The sequence below is a fragment of the Notamacropus eugenii genome, chromosome 3 (genome assembly GCF_028372415.1).
Source record: "Notamacropus eugenii isolate mMacEug1 chromosome 3, mMacEug1.pri_v2, whole genome shotgun sequence".
In the NCBI taxonomy this organism is placed as follows: domain Eukaryota; kingdom Metazoa; phylum Chordata; class Mammalia; order Diprotodontia; family Macropodidae; genus Notamacropus; species Notamacropus eugenii.
The window spans coordinates 210,580,888-210,598,940 of NC_092874.1; the positions used below are offsets into that span (position 1 = coordinate 210,580,888).

The 18,053-nt window shown below is 40.7% G+C and overlaps 1 protein-coding gene across 4 annotated transcripts; it reads left to right on the forward strand.

Moving 5' to 3' along the window:
* The first annotated feature begins 10,924 nt into the window (after positions 1–10,924).
* On the forward strand, positions 10,925–16,436 carry LOC140533900 (uncharacterized). Of its 4 annotated transcripts, XR_011977097.1 has the most exons (3): positions 12,103–12,685; positions 14,215–14,370; positions 14,636–16,436. XR_011977097.1 is itself a non-coding variant. In XM_072654244.1 (2 exons), exon 1 carries the CDS (start codon positions 11,403–11,405, stop codon positions 12,009–12,011), a length of 609 nt encoding a protein of 202 aa, XP_072510345.1. In that variant the 5' UTR covers positions 10,925–11,402; the 3' UTR covers positions 12,012–13,140; positions 14,636–16,436. The 4 variants fall into 4 exon arrangements, 2 of the variants coding, with proteins under 2 accessions (XP_072510345.1, XP_072510346.1); XM_072654244.1 differs by lacking the exon at positions 14,215–14,370 and having other exon boundaries at positions 10,925–13,140; XM_072654245.1 differs by lacking the exons at positions 12,103–12,685; positions 14,215–14,370 and adding an exon at positions 10,925–12,096.
* The last annotated feature ends 1,617 nt before the right edge of the window (positions 16,437–18,053 follow it).

The window sequence follows — 18,053 nt, forward strand, 5'->3', positions numbered from 1 at the left end:
AACAATAATGCAAAGATAATCAACTGTGAAAGAATGATCAATACAGTGAATCGGGGGCTTAGTTTTTGGAAGAAGGTTTGTGTGCCAGACAAGACTCTGGGCAGCTGTTAAGGAGCCCCCAGGCTTTGAAAACCCAGATGTTGGTGCATCTCTCTCTGCTAACTACGTATACATGGTCAGACAGTTGGATCTGTGTGCTTATCTGTGATGTATATATTACTTAAGTTCAGACAGCTGGGAAGCCTTGTCTGCTGATTTTTATTTCTCTGTTTGTATTTTCTCTGAAGTTCAGGGTGCTGATTTTTCTTCCTGAACTAATGAATGATATATGTGCTTAATTAAATTGATTGTTGACCCTTCAAAAGTTGCTTTCCTTTTAGAAAAGCAGATCAAAAAATCTGTGATAGCAGGCCCTCCTGTGTATGTCAGGGTGCTTGCTTATACATTTCTTCATCTGGAGAGGGAAATGACAAACTACTCCAGTGTCTTTGCTAAGAAAATCCCAAATGGGGTCACTAAGAGTCAGATGTGACTGAAACAGCTACACATGGTTCTGATTAGCACAATGCCTGGTACATAATAGGCACTTAATAGATGCCTGTTTACTGATTCAAAAAAACAAAATTATAATATTTTTCAATATAACAGAAACTTAAATATCATCTACTTAAATTTCCTCCTCTTAAAGATGAAGAAACTGAGAACCAGAGGACTTAAATGACTTGTTAGAGGTTGTACAGGCTGTAGTAATTGAGTAAGTCAGAATATGAACCCACATCAAAGAACCCAGAGAATCTTCAGAGTCCAAAATCAATGTTCTTTAAACTATTTCAAGGGATTATCAGAATGCTGTAATTTCTATTAGTTTTGTCTTTCTTGTGCTTTCCATGGAAGTATCATCATCAATTTTTTTTAAAAAATACAACAAATGTGAAATTGTGACTTCAATGCCATAATAAAAATGAATTTCCCATTTTTACCACAAGATGGCCTTGCAATATTATTGTAATGCATAGTTCCGTATTTATAGTACAGTCCTCCAAAAACTTGTTTCATCCTTGAAACATACCCCTTCAGATCTCATCTGCCTGCCTGATTCTTTTGTATTGTAATTGAGAAATGCACTCTGAACATAATAGTGTGATACTTTATGTTGCCACTGGATGGCAAGATAATAACACTTTTAATGGTCTTCAAATTAAAAAAAATTACAGTTATTCAAGACAATTTCAAAGGACTTGATGAAAAATGCTATCCACCTCCAGATAGAGAACTAATGGACTCAAAATATAGATTGAAGTATTTGTTTCTTTTTCTTGCCTTTTTTGAGGGGTTGGGGGAGTGGAGAATATGACTAATTTGGAAATACATTTTGCGTGACTTCATATGTATAACAGATATCATATTTCTTGCTTTTTCAGTGAATCTGGAAAGAGTGGAGGGAGGGAGAGAAGTTGAAACTGAAAATAAAAATAAAATTTAAAAACAAAAAAAGAAAACAAAATCAAAATTGCCTGGAACTTGTTCTTTGCCAACAGTAGGGATCATGGTTTATTTATTCTTTTATCCCTCCCAGCATGTAACATTGAGCACACAGAAGACAATAAATATTTGGTGAATGAATGGGGAAAACAGAGCCAAACATTTGAAGTGAATGTGTACATCATGCAAAAGTCAGTTTTACTACAATATTTTAAGCAAAACTATTGTATAAATATTTGGGATGACAAATGTTAATTTAGGAGAAAAATGTTCCCTTTACAGAAGTATTTACCAAAGAATATCTTTAAGTAATCAGTTCTCTAATGCATTAAAATATGGTTTATAATCACAGAATGTTGAAACCATAAGTGACTATAAGTCATCCATCTAGTCCAACTCCTTGATTTTGCCAGTGAGGAAGCTGAGGATCATAATGTTGATATGACTTTTCTAAGTTCAGGGAGCTATTTAGTGGCAAAACTGTGATTAGAACTCAGCTCTCCTAAATTCCAATCCAGTGTCCTTTCTATTGTAGTACCATCTCAACTAGAAGGACTGAGAGCAACTAGGATGAAAGCTGCTAGACATAAATCTTTCATTTCTGTTTATGGGTTGTTTGTTGTTGTTGTTGTTTTTTACCTAAAATTAAACTAAAAGACTATTCCTTAAAGAGATAATGTTACCTTCCCTAAAGGGGAAGTCTTGGGGGAAGTCTTGGGAGAAATGAAAGTGGAGACATGAGGTATGCACAAGCATGGAACTTTTCAATAGCTATTTGAACAAACGTGGAGCACAGCTGAGGTTGCCCTCACCTCCATTTACCACAACCAGCCTGGGAGCCAAATGAGACATTGGTCTGGTCAGATTTGAGGGCTGATTTCAGTAGTTTTATCTTTTCCCAAACTTGTTGCTGTTGTTGTTTGGTCAATTAGTCATCTCCAACTCTTCATGGCCCCATTTGGGATTTTCTTTGCAAAGATACTTCACTGGCTTGCCACCTCCTTCTCCAGAACATATTACAAATGAAAAAACTGGGGCAAACAGGGTTAAGCAACTTGCCCTCAAACACAGAGCTAGTAAGTATCTGAACTCAGATTTAACTCTGGTCCTCCTGACTCCAGGGGTCGTATTCTTTTCACTGTGTTCCCTACCTGTCCTTGGGAAGAACTACACATCTCTTGGGATTTCTGTCACCAGCCATCCCTTTGGCAAGGGTTGTTAAATTCATTTTTACTAATTTCTGATTGAATTTTAACATTTCCTTCAATTGTTAATGCAGGAAACAAACACTGTTTTGAGAACAGATCATCAAACTTCCCCAAAAGAAAGTTAAGAACCTATGCTTTAGGCAAAACACAAGCTCAGCAGTAGTGTCTCTGGGATAGAGCAGCTGCTGCTTTAGGTCACACTGCCTACCTCCATTGCTCTACTCTGGGAATGTTATGGGAGACCCTGAACTGGGTTGGAGCCAAGCATAATAAATAGCATCCAAAGGGAGGAGATAAGAACTAAGGTCAGGAACCTGCAGAGATCTGATCAGGACTTTGCCCTGAATCAGACCACCTTGGAAACACTGAAAGATTGAAGGTCCCCAGCTTGTATTGTTCTTGAGGACCTGGAATAATGTCACCCTTGATACCTTACGAAAGCAGCAGTATGATCAGCCCAAATATTCCCTCTAGAAGTGCACAGAACTTGGCCTTAATTTAAGGCTATAATCAGGAAGTATGCTGACAAAATGGAAAAAAAAAATAATCTCACAATTTAAAAGCTACAATAATGACAGGGAAACTCAAGACACAAACCTTGAGAAAAGAGGACAACTCTAAAACAGATATAAGCAAAGCTTCAAAGAAAAACACATCTCAGGCAAAAATTAAATTAGAATTTCTGGAAGTGGTGAACCACGAAACAAAAAAAAAAGATTTAAAATGTTTTTATAAATGAAATAAAAATACTTAAAGAAAAAATTGGGAGAAAAAAATTAAAGCTATGGAAGAAAGACTTGGAAAGGCAATGAACAGCTTAAACAAAAGACACAAAACTTTACCCAAAAACAACTCCCTGAAAAACAATGGACCACAGAAGTGAATGATTTCATGAAACAAGAAGAAATATTAAAACAAAGTAAAAAAACTCAAAATATAAGGTATCTCATAGCAAAACAGCTGACCTTAAAAATACAGCAAAGAGGAAAATATTAAGACTCTTTGGACCACCTGAATGCTGAGAGAGAGAGACAGAGAAAGAAAGAGAGAGAAAGACAGAGAGCGACAGAGGGAGAGAGAGCTCCTAAAGAAAATGGGCCAGCTTGATCTCTTAGAAGCAGAGGACAATGTGGAAATACAAAGAATCCAGCAGTTACCTCCTGAAAGAAACCCTCAAATGAAAATTTCCAGGAATTATGTGGCGAAAATCCAGAGTTTCCAAGCCAAAGAAAAATACTGCAAGCAGCCAGAAAGAAAGAATTCAAGCATCAAGGAGCATGGGAAAGATCACACATGATTTAGCAGCCACTGCTATAAAAGAGTAGAGTTTAGAATGTGTTATTCCAGAAGGCAAAGGATATAGGCTTACAGCCAAGAATACTTACACAGCAAAATGGAGTATCATCTTTCGGGGTGAGAACTGGGAGTGAGGGGAGGGAGGAAATGGTCGTTTAGTGAAATAGAAGACTTTTAAGTACTAGTCATGAAAAGACCAGTCACATAGAAATTATGAAGTACAAACACATTAGTTGAGAGAAACATAAAACAGTAAACACAAATGAATAATGGTAAAAGATGAAGCAAGCATAAGCTGATTACATTCTAATATGGGAAATGATACAAGCATCTCCTCTGAACCCTATCATCATCAGAGGTCAAATGTGGGAGTCTAATTAGACAAGAACTAAAAGTGGTTCTGTTATGTCTTGATGATAAACTTAAGAGAAAAAAATAAAGAGGAAAAAAGGAATACAACTGAGGGGGGAGGAAAAAAAAATTAGAGGAAATTATCTCACATAATTAGGATGTGCAAATAGTCATCTATCTAAGCAAGGAGCCAGGAGTTAGAGGGAACAGCTAAAACTTCAACCTCACTTTCATCTGAACAAAGAGACGTATCTTTTTTTTTTTTTTTTTGGATATGGCCAACGCAGAAAATTGTTTTGCATGACTATACATATTTATAAATGGGGCTTTGTTTTTCTTTCATTCTCAACTGGGGGTGCAGGGAAAGGGAGAGTGGATTTTGGCTGATTAATAAAAGGTCAAAGAATACACACACACACTCACAAACACATTTTATCCAACACAGTAATAGGAAGGAAAGGGGAGAAAAGGAAAGGAGGAACTAGAAAACCAACACATTAAGATAAGGATTAATTCTAAGAAAAACAAATTCTAAGGATATGCAAAAATATTTATAGCTAGTTTTAAGGAGGCAAAAAAATAGAAATTTGAAGGGGTTCTTGTGAAATAGACAAAGGTATAGTATATAAATGTAATGGCATATTATTTTGCAATAAAAAATAAAGGTAACGGTTTGAGAGAAACTTGAGAAAATTTACATGAACTGAATAGAAAGTAAACAGAATAGGGTAAATAATTTATACAATGATAACAACATGTAAAGACAAATAACTTCAAAGGAATCAAGTACTCTGATTAGCATAATGATCAACTATAATTACAAGGGTTTATGATGAAACAAGCTGCCCACCTCCTGATAAAGAGAAGAAGGATTCAGAGTACACGATGAGAAATATTTTTTTTGGATATGATCAGTGCAAAAAATTGTTTTGCTTGATTATACATATTTATATAAGGGCTTTTGATTTTCCTTTCCCCATTGGTGGAAGGAGAAAAGGGTGAGAAGGTGGAGTTTTGTTTATTGAAAAAAGTAAAATACAATAGAAAAAGAAAAGATTGGGGACTGTGCATGTAAGGAGGATTTTGTTATCCATCCTACTTTCTCAGGATCCATGGCCATGGGAATGTCTAGTCTCCATGTGTTAGATAATAACTCCTAGAATAGCCCTAAGGATTCTAGATAGTACTTCCCAGAATCGTAGAGGCAGATAGTTCCACTGAGGCTGCATCATGAGATAAGGCGTGAAATGACGTAATATTTACTACACTTGCACAGAATGATGCTATTGCTAAACTTAACCTGTGAGCTTAATGCCTTCTTTGTCTGCTGCCCTATAAAGCAAGTGGGCACTGGTCAGTGAGTGGAAGAATCCATAGGGGAACCCATAGGGGAAACTATGGGTAATGTATAGAGGAATGCATGTACCTGACTCAATCAACCCACATTGAAACTTGAGGGGATTTAGCAGGGTACACAAGCTGTGCCTGTTTTGACTGACCCCATCGAGACACAGGGGTAGTTGCCCCCATGTTGTCACCAGCCCCTGTGAGAAGGATGATTAGGGAATGCTTCCAATATCAGCAACCATTCTAGCCAAGAGCAAAAAAAGGACATAGACATGACAGTGCAAGAAATTATAAAAGAAAAAGTACCACAATATCTTAGAACCAGAGGGCAAAATAGAAAAATGAAAGAATTGACTGAAAGAAATCCCAAAATGACAACTCCTAGGACATAGCCAAAATCAAAAGTTCCCAGGTCAGGAGAGTCTCACATGAGATATAATAGCTACCACCATAAAGGAGCAAAGGGCTTAGGATATAATATTCCAGAAGGTAAAATATCAAGGAATATAACCAAGAATAACCTACCCATCAAAACAGAATATAATCCTTTTGAAATAGATGACATTCAAGCATTCCTGATTTAAAGACCAGAGCTGAATAGAAAATCTGACATTCAAACACAGAACTCAATAGGAGCACAAAAAGATAAACATGAGTGGGAAATTACAAAGATTGAAGGTTAAACTAGGAGGAAAAGAATGAGGAAAATTATCTCATGTGAAAAGAACATACAAGGAAGAGTTTATACAATAGAGGAGAAAAAGGGGAGAATAGTCAATGCTTAAACTTCACTCTCATATGAACTGGTTCATAAAGGAAAAAGATAAACGTGTGCACACACACAGACACACACCCACACACAGAGTAGGGTAAATAAATTAATCTTACCCAAGAGAAGAGTAGGACAAGAAAGGTCTAAGAGAAAGTGGAGGGGAAAGGGAAGGAGGAGGGGATAAAAGGGAAGGTAGATTAAGAAAGACAATTGTCAGAAGCAATACAGACTTCTGAGGAAGGCACAGAGAAGGATACATGGAAAAGAATAGGATGGAGGGAAATGAACAGTTAACAATCATAATTGTGAATGGGATGAATTTACTCATAAAAGAAGACAGAATGGAGAAGTCTGAATTGAACAATATGATGTTTACAAGAGATACACTTGAAACAAATACATACAAAGTTCAAATAAAGAGCTGAAGAAGAATATGTTATATGCTTCAGCTGAAGTAAAAAAAAAAAAAGTTATTTTCTTCTTTTACCAGGTGTAGGGATGGAGTAAAGATGGCAGAAGAGAGGAAGCATTCTAGCCAAACTCTCATCATTTCCCCTCCAAACAACTTCAATGCATCAAATTGAATTTTGCAGTGGCACAGTCAACAAAAGATCAGCGTTAGACATTTTTCCAGGGTGAGACAACTTAGGAAGTTGGAGGGAGAGGTCTGTGATACTGAGGTGGGTGCTGGTCTGTAATGCACAGGGCAGTAGCAACAGCTGCAGGCCTTGGAAGTGGTAGCAGCAATAGCGGTAGCTTTGTAATCTCTCAGCCCAAAGACAGCAAGAGGATTGGACAACTGGTAAGAAAAAGATGACAGGGGAGCCCTATGCTGGCACTGGCATCAGGTCCAGGTGCTATTCGGCACCACTGCCCATTACCCAGTTCTAACTCACAGTTCTAGGGAGGAGAACACTAGATCCTTCAGTTGCAAGGGATCAAGGAACCTTCCTGGTAAGAAGCAGAATGCAGGACAGAAGAGAAATGACAATAGCTCTACCACAGTTTGGGCACAAATAGTCTACGTGAACATTTGAGGTGGATTCTCTAAATTTGGGCATCCTGTGTCTCCTTTGAGTTCTTTTCAATTTTGCTTTGCTCATACAGCACAGCACCTTCTCTGATGTGGGCACGCCATGCTGAGCAGTCCTGTGCCTTTCTCCCAGATCACACAATCAGTTCCAAAGTTCTTAAGAGAGACCTTGAGAATGTCCTTGTATTGCTTCTTCTGACCACCATGTGAAAGCTTGCCCTGTGTGAGTTCTCCATAAAATAGTCTTTTTGGCAAGCATCCATTTTGTATTCAAACAACATGGCCAGATCATTGAAAGTGTACTCTCTGAAGCAGAGTTTGAATGCTTGGCAGTTTAGTTCAAATAAGGACCACAGAGTCTAGTACCTTATCCTGCCAGGTCATATTCAGAATCTTCCTAAGACAGTTCAAATGGAAGCAATTCAGCTTCCTGGCATGACACTGGTATACTGTCCAGTTTTCACAGGCATACAACAATGAGGTGAGCACAACAGCTCTCTGTAGATCTTCAGTTTGGTAGTCAGTCTAATACCTCTTTTCTCTCATACTTTCCTTCAGAGCCTCCCAAAAACTCTGTTAGCTCTGACAATGCATATGTCAACCTCGTTATCAATGGAAAGTACACTACCAAGGTAAGTGAACTTATCCACAGCATTCAAAACTCCATTTGCTGCAACCAAAGGTTCAGCATATGGATGCTGTGGTGGTGGCTGATGGAGCACCTGTGTTTTCTTGGCATTAATTATTAGGCCAAAATTAGCACAAACAGCAGAGAATTGCTCTATACTTTATTGCATCTCAGGTTCAAAGGCTGAATTGAGTGCACAATCATCTGCAAATGGAAAATCATGCACCAATACTCCCTCCACTTTAGTCTTGGCTTGTAGCCTTTTCAAGTTGAAGAATTTACCATCAGTGTGGCAGTTGACCTTGATGCTCCATGTTCATCCTCATTGAAAGCATTTGACAACATGGCTGAAAACATCATGCTAAAAAGCATAGGAGCAAGTACACAGCCTTGTTTCACTCCACTGGTGACTCAGAAGGCACAAGAGCATTGTCCATTATCTAGAATCCGGGCAAGAATGCCATCATGAAATTAATATACAATAATTCATGAGACCTTTCTCAGTATTTGGGTAGTTGGAGGGATAGATAGATAGATGGATGGATAGATGGATGATGAATGGATGGATGGATGGATGGATGGATGGATGGCAGGCACAAGGTGAGTTGAACATAAAGAGATGATACTTTAAAAATAAAATTAAGGAATGAGAGAGGAATGTTTTGGGAGGAGAAAAGGAGATAGAATTTATCTCTGAGAAATTATCTCATATAAAAGAGGCAAGAGAAAGGTTTTACAAAGAAGGGGAAGAGGGGGAGGTGAGAAGGAATGATTGAACCTTAGTCTCATCAGATTTGGCTTAAGGAGGGAATAACATACACATTCAACTGAGTATCTTACCCCACAGGAAAGTAGGGGGAAAGGGGATTAGAGGGGGGAATGGTAAAAGGGAGGGCAGATGGGAGAGGGGGTAGTCAGAAACAAGTTCTTTAGAAAAGGGACAGGGACAGAGGAGAAAATGGAATAGTTGGGGGGCAGGATGGGATGGAAATACAGTCTTCCACAACATGACTATTATTGAGGTGATTGGTGTAACTACATATAAAATCCATATTGAATTGCTTGCCTTCTCAATGGGGGAGGGAAGATGGGAGAGAATTTAGAACTCAAAGTTTTAAAAACAAATGTTAAAAAAATTGTTTTTACATGCAACTGGGAAATAAGATATACAGGCAATGGGGTATAGAAGTCTATCTTGGCCTACAAGAAACTAACGGGGAAAGGGATTGGAGGGGGAGGGGTTACGATGAGAAAAGACAGGGCAGACTGGGAGAAGGGATAATCAGAATGTATGCCATCTCAAGGTTGGGGGAAGGGGAAAGATGAGAAGAAAGTTTGGAACTCAAAATCTTGCGGGAATGAATTTTGAAAACTAAAAATAAATAAATTTAAATCTTAAAAAGAAATTGACATACATTGCTGATGAACTTCTCCAGTCAACCAAATTTTGACATAATTTTCTATAAGTCCTCATGACTAACAGTATCAAAGGCCTTGATCAGATCTACAAATGTTGTGTACAGACCTCTTGTTTTGTTCCTGACATTTCTCCTGGAGTTGTCAGGCAGCAAACACCATACTGACTGTTCCTCTGCCCTTAGGGTATAGGGTGTGTTCAGAAAAGACTAGTACCTTTGGTGGGATGGCTGCCAAGCCCTTTTCAGGGATGTTTTCCACCTTTGGTATCTACCTTTTCCACCCAACTCCCACCTGTGACTCCAAAAAGCTGTAGCAGGTGCAGTGGCCACACCCCAGTAAATCTTTTCCATAAACAGGTTAAACCAGGTGGAGGGTAACCAAGGGGTCTTAAACCCATTGGTGAATTTGGGGGGTGTCTACCCCAAGCTTATGAAGACTTTCCCTGGAGGAATGGACAGGTGAGAAGGATTTGTTCCAACTCCCACGAAGGCAGCTGCAACAGGTTCTAAGGAGCACTTACAGCCCGGTTAGATGTGGAAGACGCCAAGGTCATCCACTACGTCTTGAGCCATCACCCATCCTCTTGATTCTGCCCCGTCACTGGATTGTGATGACTTTGCAGGAGAAAGTGAGGCCAAGACTGGGCAATTTAGAAGTAAATGACAGAATCAAAATTACACCCCAACCTCCACTCCCAACCCCTCATTAGAATAGACCCACCTTTCATTGTAATATTTATTCTCTCATTGTTAACCAATCAGAGTTGATTGCCACCCTCAGGAACACCCACTCTTCCAAGGGCTTATCAACTGCGAGGCTCCATGATTCCTCGTCAGCATTCCAGAGTGTCAGTGACCTATTTTATTGTTAATATGCTAGCATTATTAATACAGTGATTAATTACCCAAAAATTACGTCTCTTGAGCTTTTTAAACATCACACAGGGTAATAAAGGTTCAAGTGGACAGGGTCAAATGGGAGAGAACTTCAGGCATGGGAGGTAACAGCCTGTGCAAAGACATAGAGAAAGGAAATGGGATGTTTCATGTGGAGAACAGCATGTATGGATGGAGCATGGAGAAAGTAACATGTAATCAGTCCAGAAACAGTAGGCTGGAACCAAATTATGAAGGCTTTTAAATGCAAAATAGAAGACTTCATAGTTGATCCTAATAGCAATGGAGAGCCACTAAAATTCCTTGAGCAAAGGAATGATACTGTCTGGCCTGTTCTTTAGAAATATCAATTTAGCAGCTACATCGACGATGGATTGTAGAAAGGAAGACCTGGTTCAAGAGACACCAACCAGAAAACTAATAATAATAATGAGATAATATTTATATAGTACTTACAACAAGTACCGTGCCAGGCATTGTGCTAAGTACTTTACAATTATTCTTTTATTTGAACCTCAACAACCCTGGGAGGTAGGTGCAGTTAGTATTCCCATTTTACAGATGAGGAAACTGAGGTACACAAGGGTTACATGGCAGGCTCAGGGTCACACAGCTAGGAAGTGTCTGAGGCTGGACTTTAACTCTGACCTTCCCAACACTGCATCCTCTGGCCACCCAGAGAGGCCTTCTGGCTATAATGCTGGCCAATGGGGATGAGAACCTGGACTTGGGACATGGCATTGTAAGGACTGGTCACGTGGGCTATGACAGTAACCCAAATTTAGGGTCACTTGGTTCAGTATACAGTTCAGTTCACGACACTTTTTTTGAGAAGGTAAATTTTTTAAGCTAATGATTCCAATTATTCTAAATATTCTAATATTCTATATACAAATATTCTAATTTGTCAGATAAGAACAGATGGGTGGGGGCAGTGAATTGAACATGTTCTTTACTTTCTAATTAAATTATGTTTAAAAAACTAAATTTCAGGACTTTTGGTAGTAGAACAAGGGAAGCAAAAAATCAACAATTTGTCGTTTTGCTAGAGCGGTCGTGTTCTGTGCGAGGGGTTGGAGAAATTAGGACTAAAGTAAATGGATTAAATGGATCAATTATCTCGATTTTAAAATTCTTAATGCGTTTGGAAACACAAGCTAAGGCCGTCTTTCGGGTCCAATTCCACCTCTGCGGTCCCTTCAAGGCACTTCCTGCGGGGATCCGGGAGTGGCTTCCGACCGTCCGCACTCTAGGACCAAGCACTCCGAGGACCAGGTCCGGCCGCCTGCGGCCTGTCCATCCGAATGCCTGCCCAGGCTCCGCCTCTCTCCGGTCGCAGGCCGGCCCGGCGCAGACTACCGCAGCAGCCCAAAGCACCGCGGCACGGCTGCGCGTCACTGCTGGTGGCTCGTTCCGGAGCTCTTCCGGCTCAGGGGCCTCCGCCCGAATTGGGCATCTCAGGCTACGAGCCCCCCCCACCGGGGACAATCGCCTTCTGACCTTGCGGGTCCCTCTAGGCTTTCCTGGTCACGTGCTCTCTCCCCGCAGGAGCTGGCGCGCATGGCAGCCGAGGCCTTAGCGGCCTGTCCCAGGGCAGAAGCTAGAGAGCCGTCTGCAACGGGCGGCAGCTGCGGCAAACGGCTCCGCCACCACCCATTGCCAGCGTAGGTTCTGCGCACGCTCGCTTCCCCTCCCTCCGCCTGCCGCCAGACGCAAGAAGGCGGTGCCGACTGAGTCACCGATCACATGAACTCGCGGAAAGCAGGCGGGGGGGCCCGCCGCTGGAACTGCCACCCGGAGTGGAAATTTTTCGAAGTCTTGGCCCGGCCGCCCGCAGGCCCCACCCACCCCTCCAACGCCCCAGCCCTTCCGCCCCTGCCCCGCTCCTCTTTCTCGCCCCGCCCCGGCCTGTTCGCGCCCGCGGCTGGCGTGCTTCTGCGCCAGGAAGCCTTCGCTTCTCTGGAGCCAGCCTGGGTTCTCTGCGGCCGGCGGTGCTGTGAGGCCTGCCCCTGCCGTAGCGAGTGACCGCCCGGGAGCCGAGAGTGGCGCTTTCCCGGGCCTGGGGAAGGGAGCGGAAAAGGCGATGCATGGTGCAGATTTTCCTGATCTGCTCGGAATGCGAGCGTTCGTTAAAGTTCCGCCGCTGCCCTGGCAGCGTTCAAAGCAATTCACCTTTCCGTGTGCAGATAACTAACAAAGTCGCGGGGCAGTTGCGGATTGGCATGGAGGACTAAGTAACTAACTCTCCCCACGGTAATTTCCTGTACCAAGGAGCTCAGGTTTCAAACAGGAAAATAATGGAGCTTTTTCTCCTACCCTTTCATAATACCCTTGCCTCTCCATTTATTTTCTGTCTGTCAGAATTCCCTAGGACAGCAACATTTTTGTCCGAACACCGCAGGAGAAGCACGCCTAGCATGACATCATGAGATATAGGAGCTAGCCATTTGTGTTTTATGCAGAGCTCAGAACAAAACCAAAACCGAGATTTGGGGGGGAGGTTAGACTTCCCAGGGGGTCCCTGCGAGGAGGGGACCGCAGAAGCCTTGGAAGACCACCTGGCGTTCCCTGGGGCTGGCACGCAGCGGTCCGCCTTGGGCAGAAGTCCCAGTGACTTCAGCCAAGGCAGTGGGAGTTGTACCTGAGTAAGGATCTCAGTTCCATACCATATTTATACATGTCTTCCTTTTAGGGAACAGGAATTGCAGGTATGTTAATGATAATAAAACTCTACTGCTGGTTTCTGGCCTCAGGCAAAGAAAGATCCAGAAGTGACTAGCAAAGCCAAAAATGTAATTTTCTTGGGGAATAGGCTTAGCTTTGGGAAAAGAAATGGGGGATGGGGAGAAGGGTGTCATGGTACTTTGAACAAATGAAAAGGTAAGCCATGACACATCCGATCAGTCTGCCTTGGTAGGAGAAAAGAGCTGGGAAAGTTATAGGGGTGAGGAAGCACAGTGCAAGTGAAGGGAAATCACAGATTGGCTGTAGTGTTGTTTAGCAGTTTAGTTAGAGATATAAAAAAGGTAGGTGGGGGCAGATTGTGGTAGGCCTTGAATATCAGTATAAAGTAATAGTAAGGAGCCCCTGAGAAGGATGAACAAAGCAATTAAACCATGTTATGGTTTCTTTTTTAAAGAAAGTGAATCTTATTTTTAAAAGAAAGAAGAAGGTGATAGGAGCATTTGAGGAAAAAAAATTTTAATGAGGTGAGGAAGAAAAGCATACCCTTTTTATCCAAACAGCTCAAAATAAAATTACTTTCAGTGCTTTAGTAAGAACAACAAAATGACTAAAAAGGGATTTTCGCTCCAGGATATTACAAAAACAAGTTTTAAGGGCAACATTTTTGTGATATGGATAAGTTTTTCTAATTCCTATCTTATTGCTTTTTGTTCAATGGCATGAAAAGTATGAAACATACTCCCTTTTGTTTTCCTGTAAGTTGTTTTTGAGTGTTCAGCACATGTTACACAGTGACCATAAAAACGGATCTCTCATGCAGATACTTAGCTTTTCATCTATTCTTTCCCCCTTTGAAGAGAAACCAAAAATTTGTTCTTAGCCTGCATCAGAAGCTACTTAATAATCTGAATTCCCAACAATTATAATAATTGGTCTGATAGCTTTTCTCTTTGCAAAATGATAATAAGAAAAAAGTCCTGGAGCAGAGAGGGAAGGAATTTTTATGTATGTAGAGTCATAAAATAATAAAATGTTCCTTGCACTTTCGAGAACTGCTTACAAAAAGAAGTGAGACACTTTCTTATTTGTCTTGACAGAGAAAACTGTCAAAGCAAGTGTAGCAGGGGTTGCACCCTAGGGAGCCTTCAAAGGCTGTAGAGCTCCCCTAGCAACTTTGAGAACTTCTGTGGCTCAGTACTGGAAGACTTTGCATTTTAAGAAATCAACTCTATATGGCCTTGAAGCAGGAAGAGGTAATGACTCAGTGCACCTTTAAAGGGAATGATCCACCCTCTTCCTTTCTTTTCGTTCTACTCAATATGTGGCAAGTAGTTCGGTCACCCCACCCTTTCCCATGAGGGGTGGAGGAGGCAACTAGTTCTCTTTCTCCTACCTTGGCAGAAATGGAAACTTCAAGCATGTGGCAGCTAAGAGCAAGGGGTCTCAATAACAACAGTTGAGTCTGAGGCTCCGAGTGTCACCCCCTTCCCCACCCCTGTTTTCTGCTTCGTTTCTTAGGATCTTCAGTGTCAGCCAAGAAAGCAACCTTGTGGATTCAAGAGGGCTAGAGATCCTGGGTCCCTTAGCCATCACTGACTGGCTCTTAAAGAGGAGGTCCCAGCTTCTCCAATAAAGTGACTACCATCAGGAAAGATGAGACCTAATCCTGATTTGACTTGTAAGATGCCATGGACCTGGGGGAAGTTTATTTACACTGTGCAAAATCAAGGTAAAATCTAAGATGCAAATTTAGCAATCTCACTTTGTGTCATATCCTTAATATCTTATACTCTCCCAAGAGAGTCTATCAGTAGTTACTAGATCCTGTTTCCCATCAGGGTAGGAACCCAGTTTTGTCTCTAAGAACTCTGGGGCATAATGCATTTCTGCCTTCCTGCTCCAAGTTGCTTCTCAGTCCTAAAAGGGGAACACTGTCCCAGTGAACTAGAGATTCCAAGTTCTCAAACCCCTGTTACACTAGACTTTTAAGTTCCCTTATGGCAGAAACAGCATTAACACATAAATGGAAAAAAGCAACATATTAAGTACTTACTACTGTGTTAAGTATATAAATGCAAAAACAAATCAATCTTTGTCAATAAGGAGTTTACATCCTATCTGAGAGAGATTACACATATACACATATGTAAGGGTGGTGGCCAGGGGGATGTTTTGTTTTGGAAAGTCACAAGGAGAGTGAGTAAAGCCATAAGGGAGTAAGTTGACGCCCTTTCCAGTAGGAATAACGGAACTGATTTGATTAAAGTTACAGTACTGGAAAAGGATAAGATGGAGGTGTATGAGGCAGCTGGCAAGAAGATAGCTGGGGATAAAAATGAAGTATGGCTGGAGCTAGCCAAAATACAGCAAGTCACATAAGGCATTAACTAATCAGAATGTAGGAGAGGAGTTGGATCAAAGCAGGAGTTCTGGAGCTGAAAGTGTTAAGACCTAGAGGACATGTCCTCTGATCTAGACAGCAAGATAGCTAGCAAGGCCAGAGAAAAAGTATCTCTGTAGCTTTGTATCCTATACATCCTTACACATGATAGGTACCTAATCTATGTTTCTTGAATGGAGTGAATGAATTTTCACAGCAATGCAATCTTTCTCAGTCTCTGATAATAAAAGGATTATCTTTTTATTAGACTCTGTAAGGTCCCTTCAGGGCAGCTTGGTAGCACAGTAGGTAGAGAACTGGCCCCTGAAGTCAGGAAGATTATCTTCCTGAGTTCAAATCTAATCTCGGACACTTACTGGCTGTCTGTGACCCTGGGCAAGTCAGTTCACACTGGTTTCCTCATCTCTAAAATGAGCTGGAGAAGGAAATGGCAAACCACTTCAGTGTCTTTACCAAGAAAACCCCCCAGGAAGAGTTGGACAGAACTAAACAAGACAAAAGGTCCCTTCCATCTTTAAATCCTATAATAACCCCAGAAATACCCTAGTAATAATAGACTTTTTATGTACATTATTTCAGTCTTACAACAACCCAATGAGGTGGTACTTTAAATGTTTTTATGCTCATTTTGTAAATGAGAAAATTGAGGCTCAGAGAGGTTGAGTGACTTGCCCATGGTCACAGTGTCAGAAGCAGGATTTGGATCCAGGTCCATCATGCTTTCTAATACAGCAGACTGTCTCTCCACTGAGAAAAAAGGAAAAAATGCTCAGATTTCAATACAGAATAGTCAAATTTCAGAGTATGATGAAGAACTCAGTACAAGAAACTACAGAAATCAGTGAACATATCTCTCAGCAGCCATGGATAATGAATTGGCAAACAAATTATTTTACTGAAATAAAGGAACTCATTAAATGTCCCTCAAATGATTCAAGTGTTTATACAAAATCCTTGAACCTTGGAAAAACAGCTGGTAATATAAAATTAGTGCTTAGGACTGAAATATAATGTCCAAAATGGTTCTTGCAGTTTTTTAAATATCATCTGCATCTGATTTCTAAGTGAAAAAAAATATCAGAATCGAATGTATTCGTGTGTGTGTGTGTGTGCGTGTGTGCGTGTGTAAATGTGTTCATTTAATACATCAGTATTTTTGGAAAGTCAAAAGTAAGATCATGGAATAAGTGTTGCCTTTGTGCATTACAAACGCATTTGACATCCACAGAGAAAGATAAACACTTTTTATAAACAGCATAAAACTGGCATTTACTATACTTTAATATTTCAACATATCCATCTACATGGATAATCTACAGGGATGCAGTATAACCCTTCAAATGTTCTCGTCCTATTCATTTCTCATCTAGGTTCTCCCAATTCTGGACCCAGTATTGAGTAAGTAAAGGAGGAAGATAGATTAGATTTGGTAAATTTGCAGCACTTTCAATGATCCCAAGCTATTCTGTGATAGAACTTGCATTTTTACGTATTACATTTGAAACTGCTGATTACCATCTACTCTTGGATGTTATCTTTCTCTGTGTGTTTTTGTAACACTGATCTTTTAGTTCTCCTACCTGCTTGACTACTCCTCAGTCTCCATCACTCAAGGCTTTGGCATGGGCTCTCTACTCCAGGCACCCAGGTTCACAACCTCAGTTGCTATCCTTAAATCTTCATTCTTACTCTCTCCAATATGTCCAGACAGTAAGTTGCCAAATATTGTCGTTTCTTCCTCTATAATATCTCTCACAGTCACTTCTCTTCATTTCAGCCTGTCATTACCACTTGCTTAGACTATTGTAATAACCTCCTAATTGGTCTTCCTGCCTCAAGTTTCTCCCCACTGCAGTGTATTTACCACACATTTCCTGTAGCACAGGTCTGACCATGTTATCCCCCTAACTCAGCAAACTCCAGTGATTCCTTATCCCCATTAGGATCAAATAGAAATTCTTCTATCTAGCATTTAAAGCTCTTTACAAACTTGTCCCGTTCTACTTTTCTAGTCTTTTTACACATTATTTTCTCCATACATTCCAGAGTTCCACTGCCTTATTTGGTGTCCCTCATACATGATACTCCCATCTCCCATCTCCCATCTCTGTGCTGTTGCACAGAGTAAGAAAGCTCTCCCTCAGCAAACTTCCTTTAAGACTCAGCTCAGGCCTCACTTTCTGCATAAGGTCCTTCCTGGTTCCCCCAATAATTAGTACTTTCTCCTGCAAAGTTAGATGTTTTGTGTGTCTTTTCCATGAACTTGTTATCTTGGGATTTGGGGGCGAGATTTTCCTTCCCATTTATCATTTTTTTCAAAAAGTTGGGACAAGTAACTCTTTGTCTCATGTAGTTTTCATTTATGATGTCTTGAAATATAGCTGTGAAAAAGCAGGCCTTGCAAAAAGCCCATTGTGATTCAAATGGAGCTTCTTGATTACTCCTTTAAACCCAAATAAATCACTCTGGCTTTCATTGATTGGCCAATAATAGGTCCAGCCCAACCCTCTTGCTTATTGTGTAGGTTTTGATGGC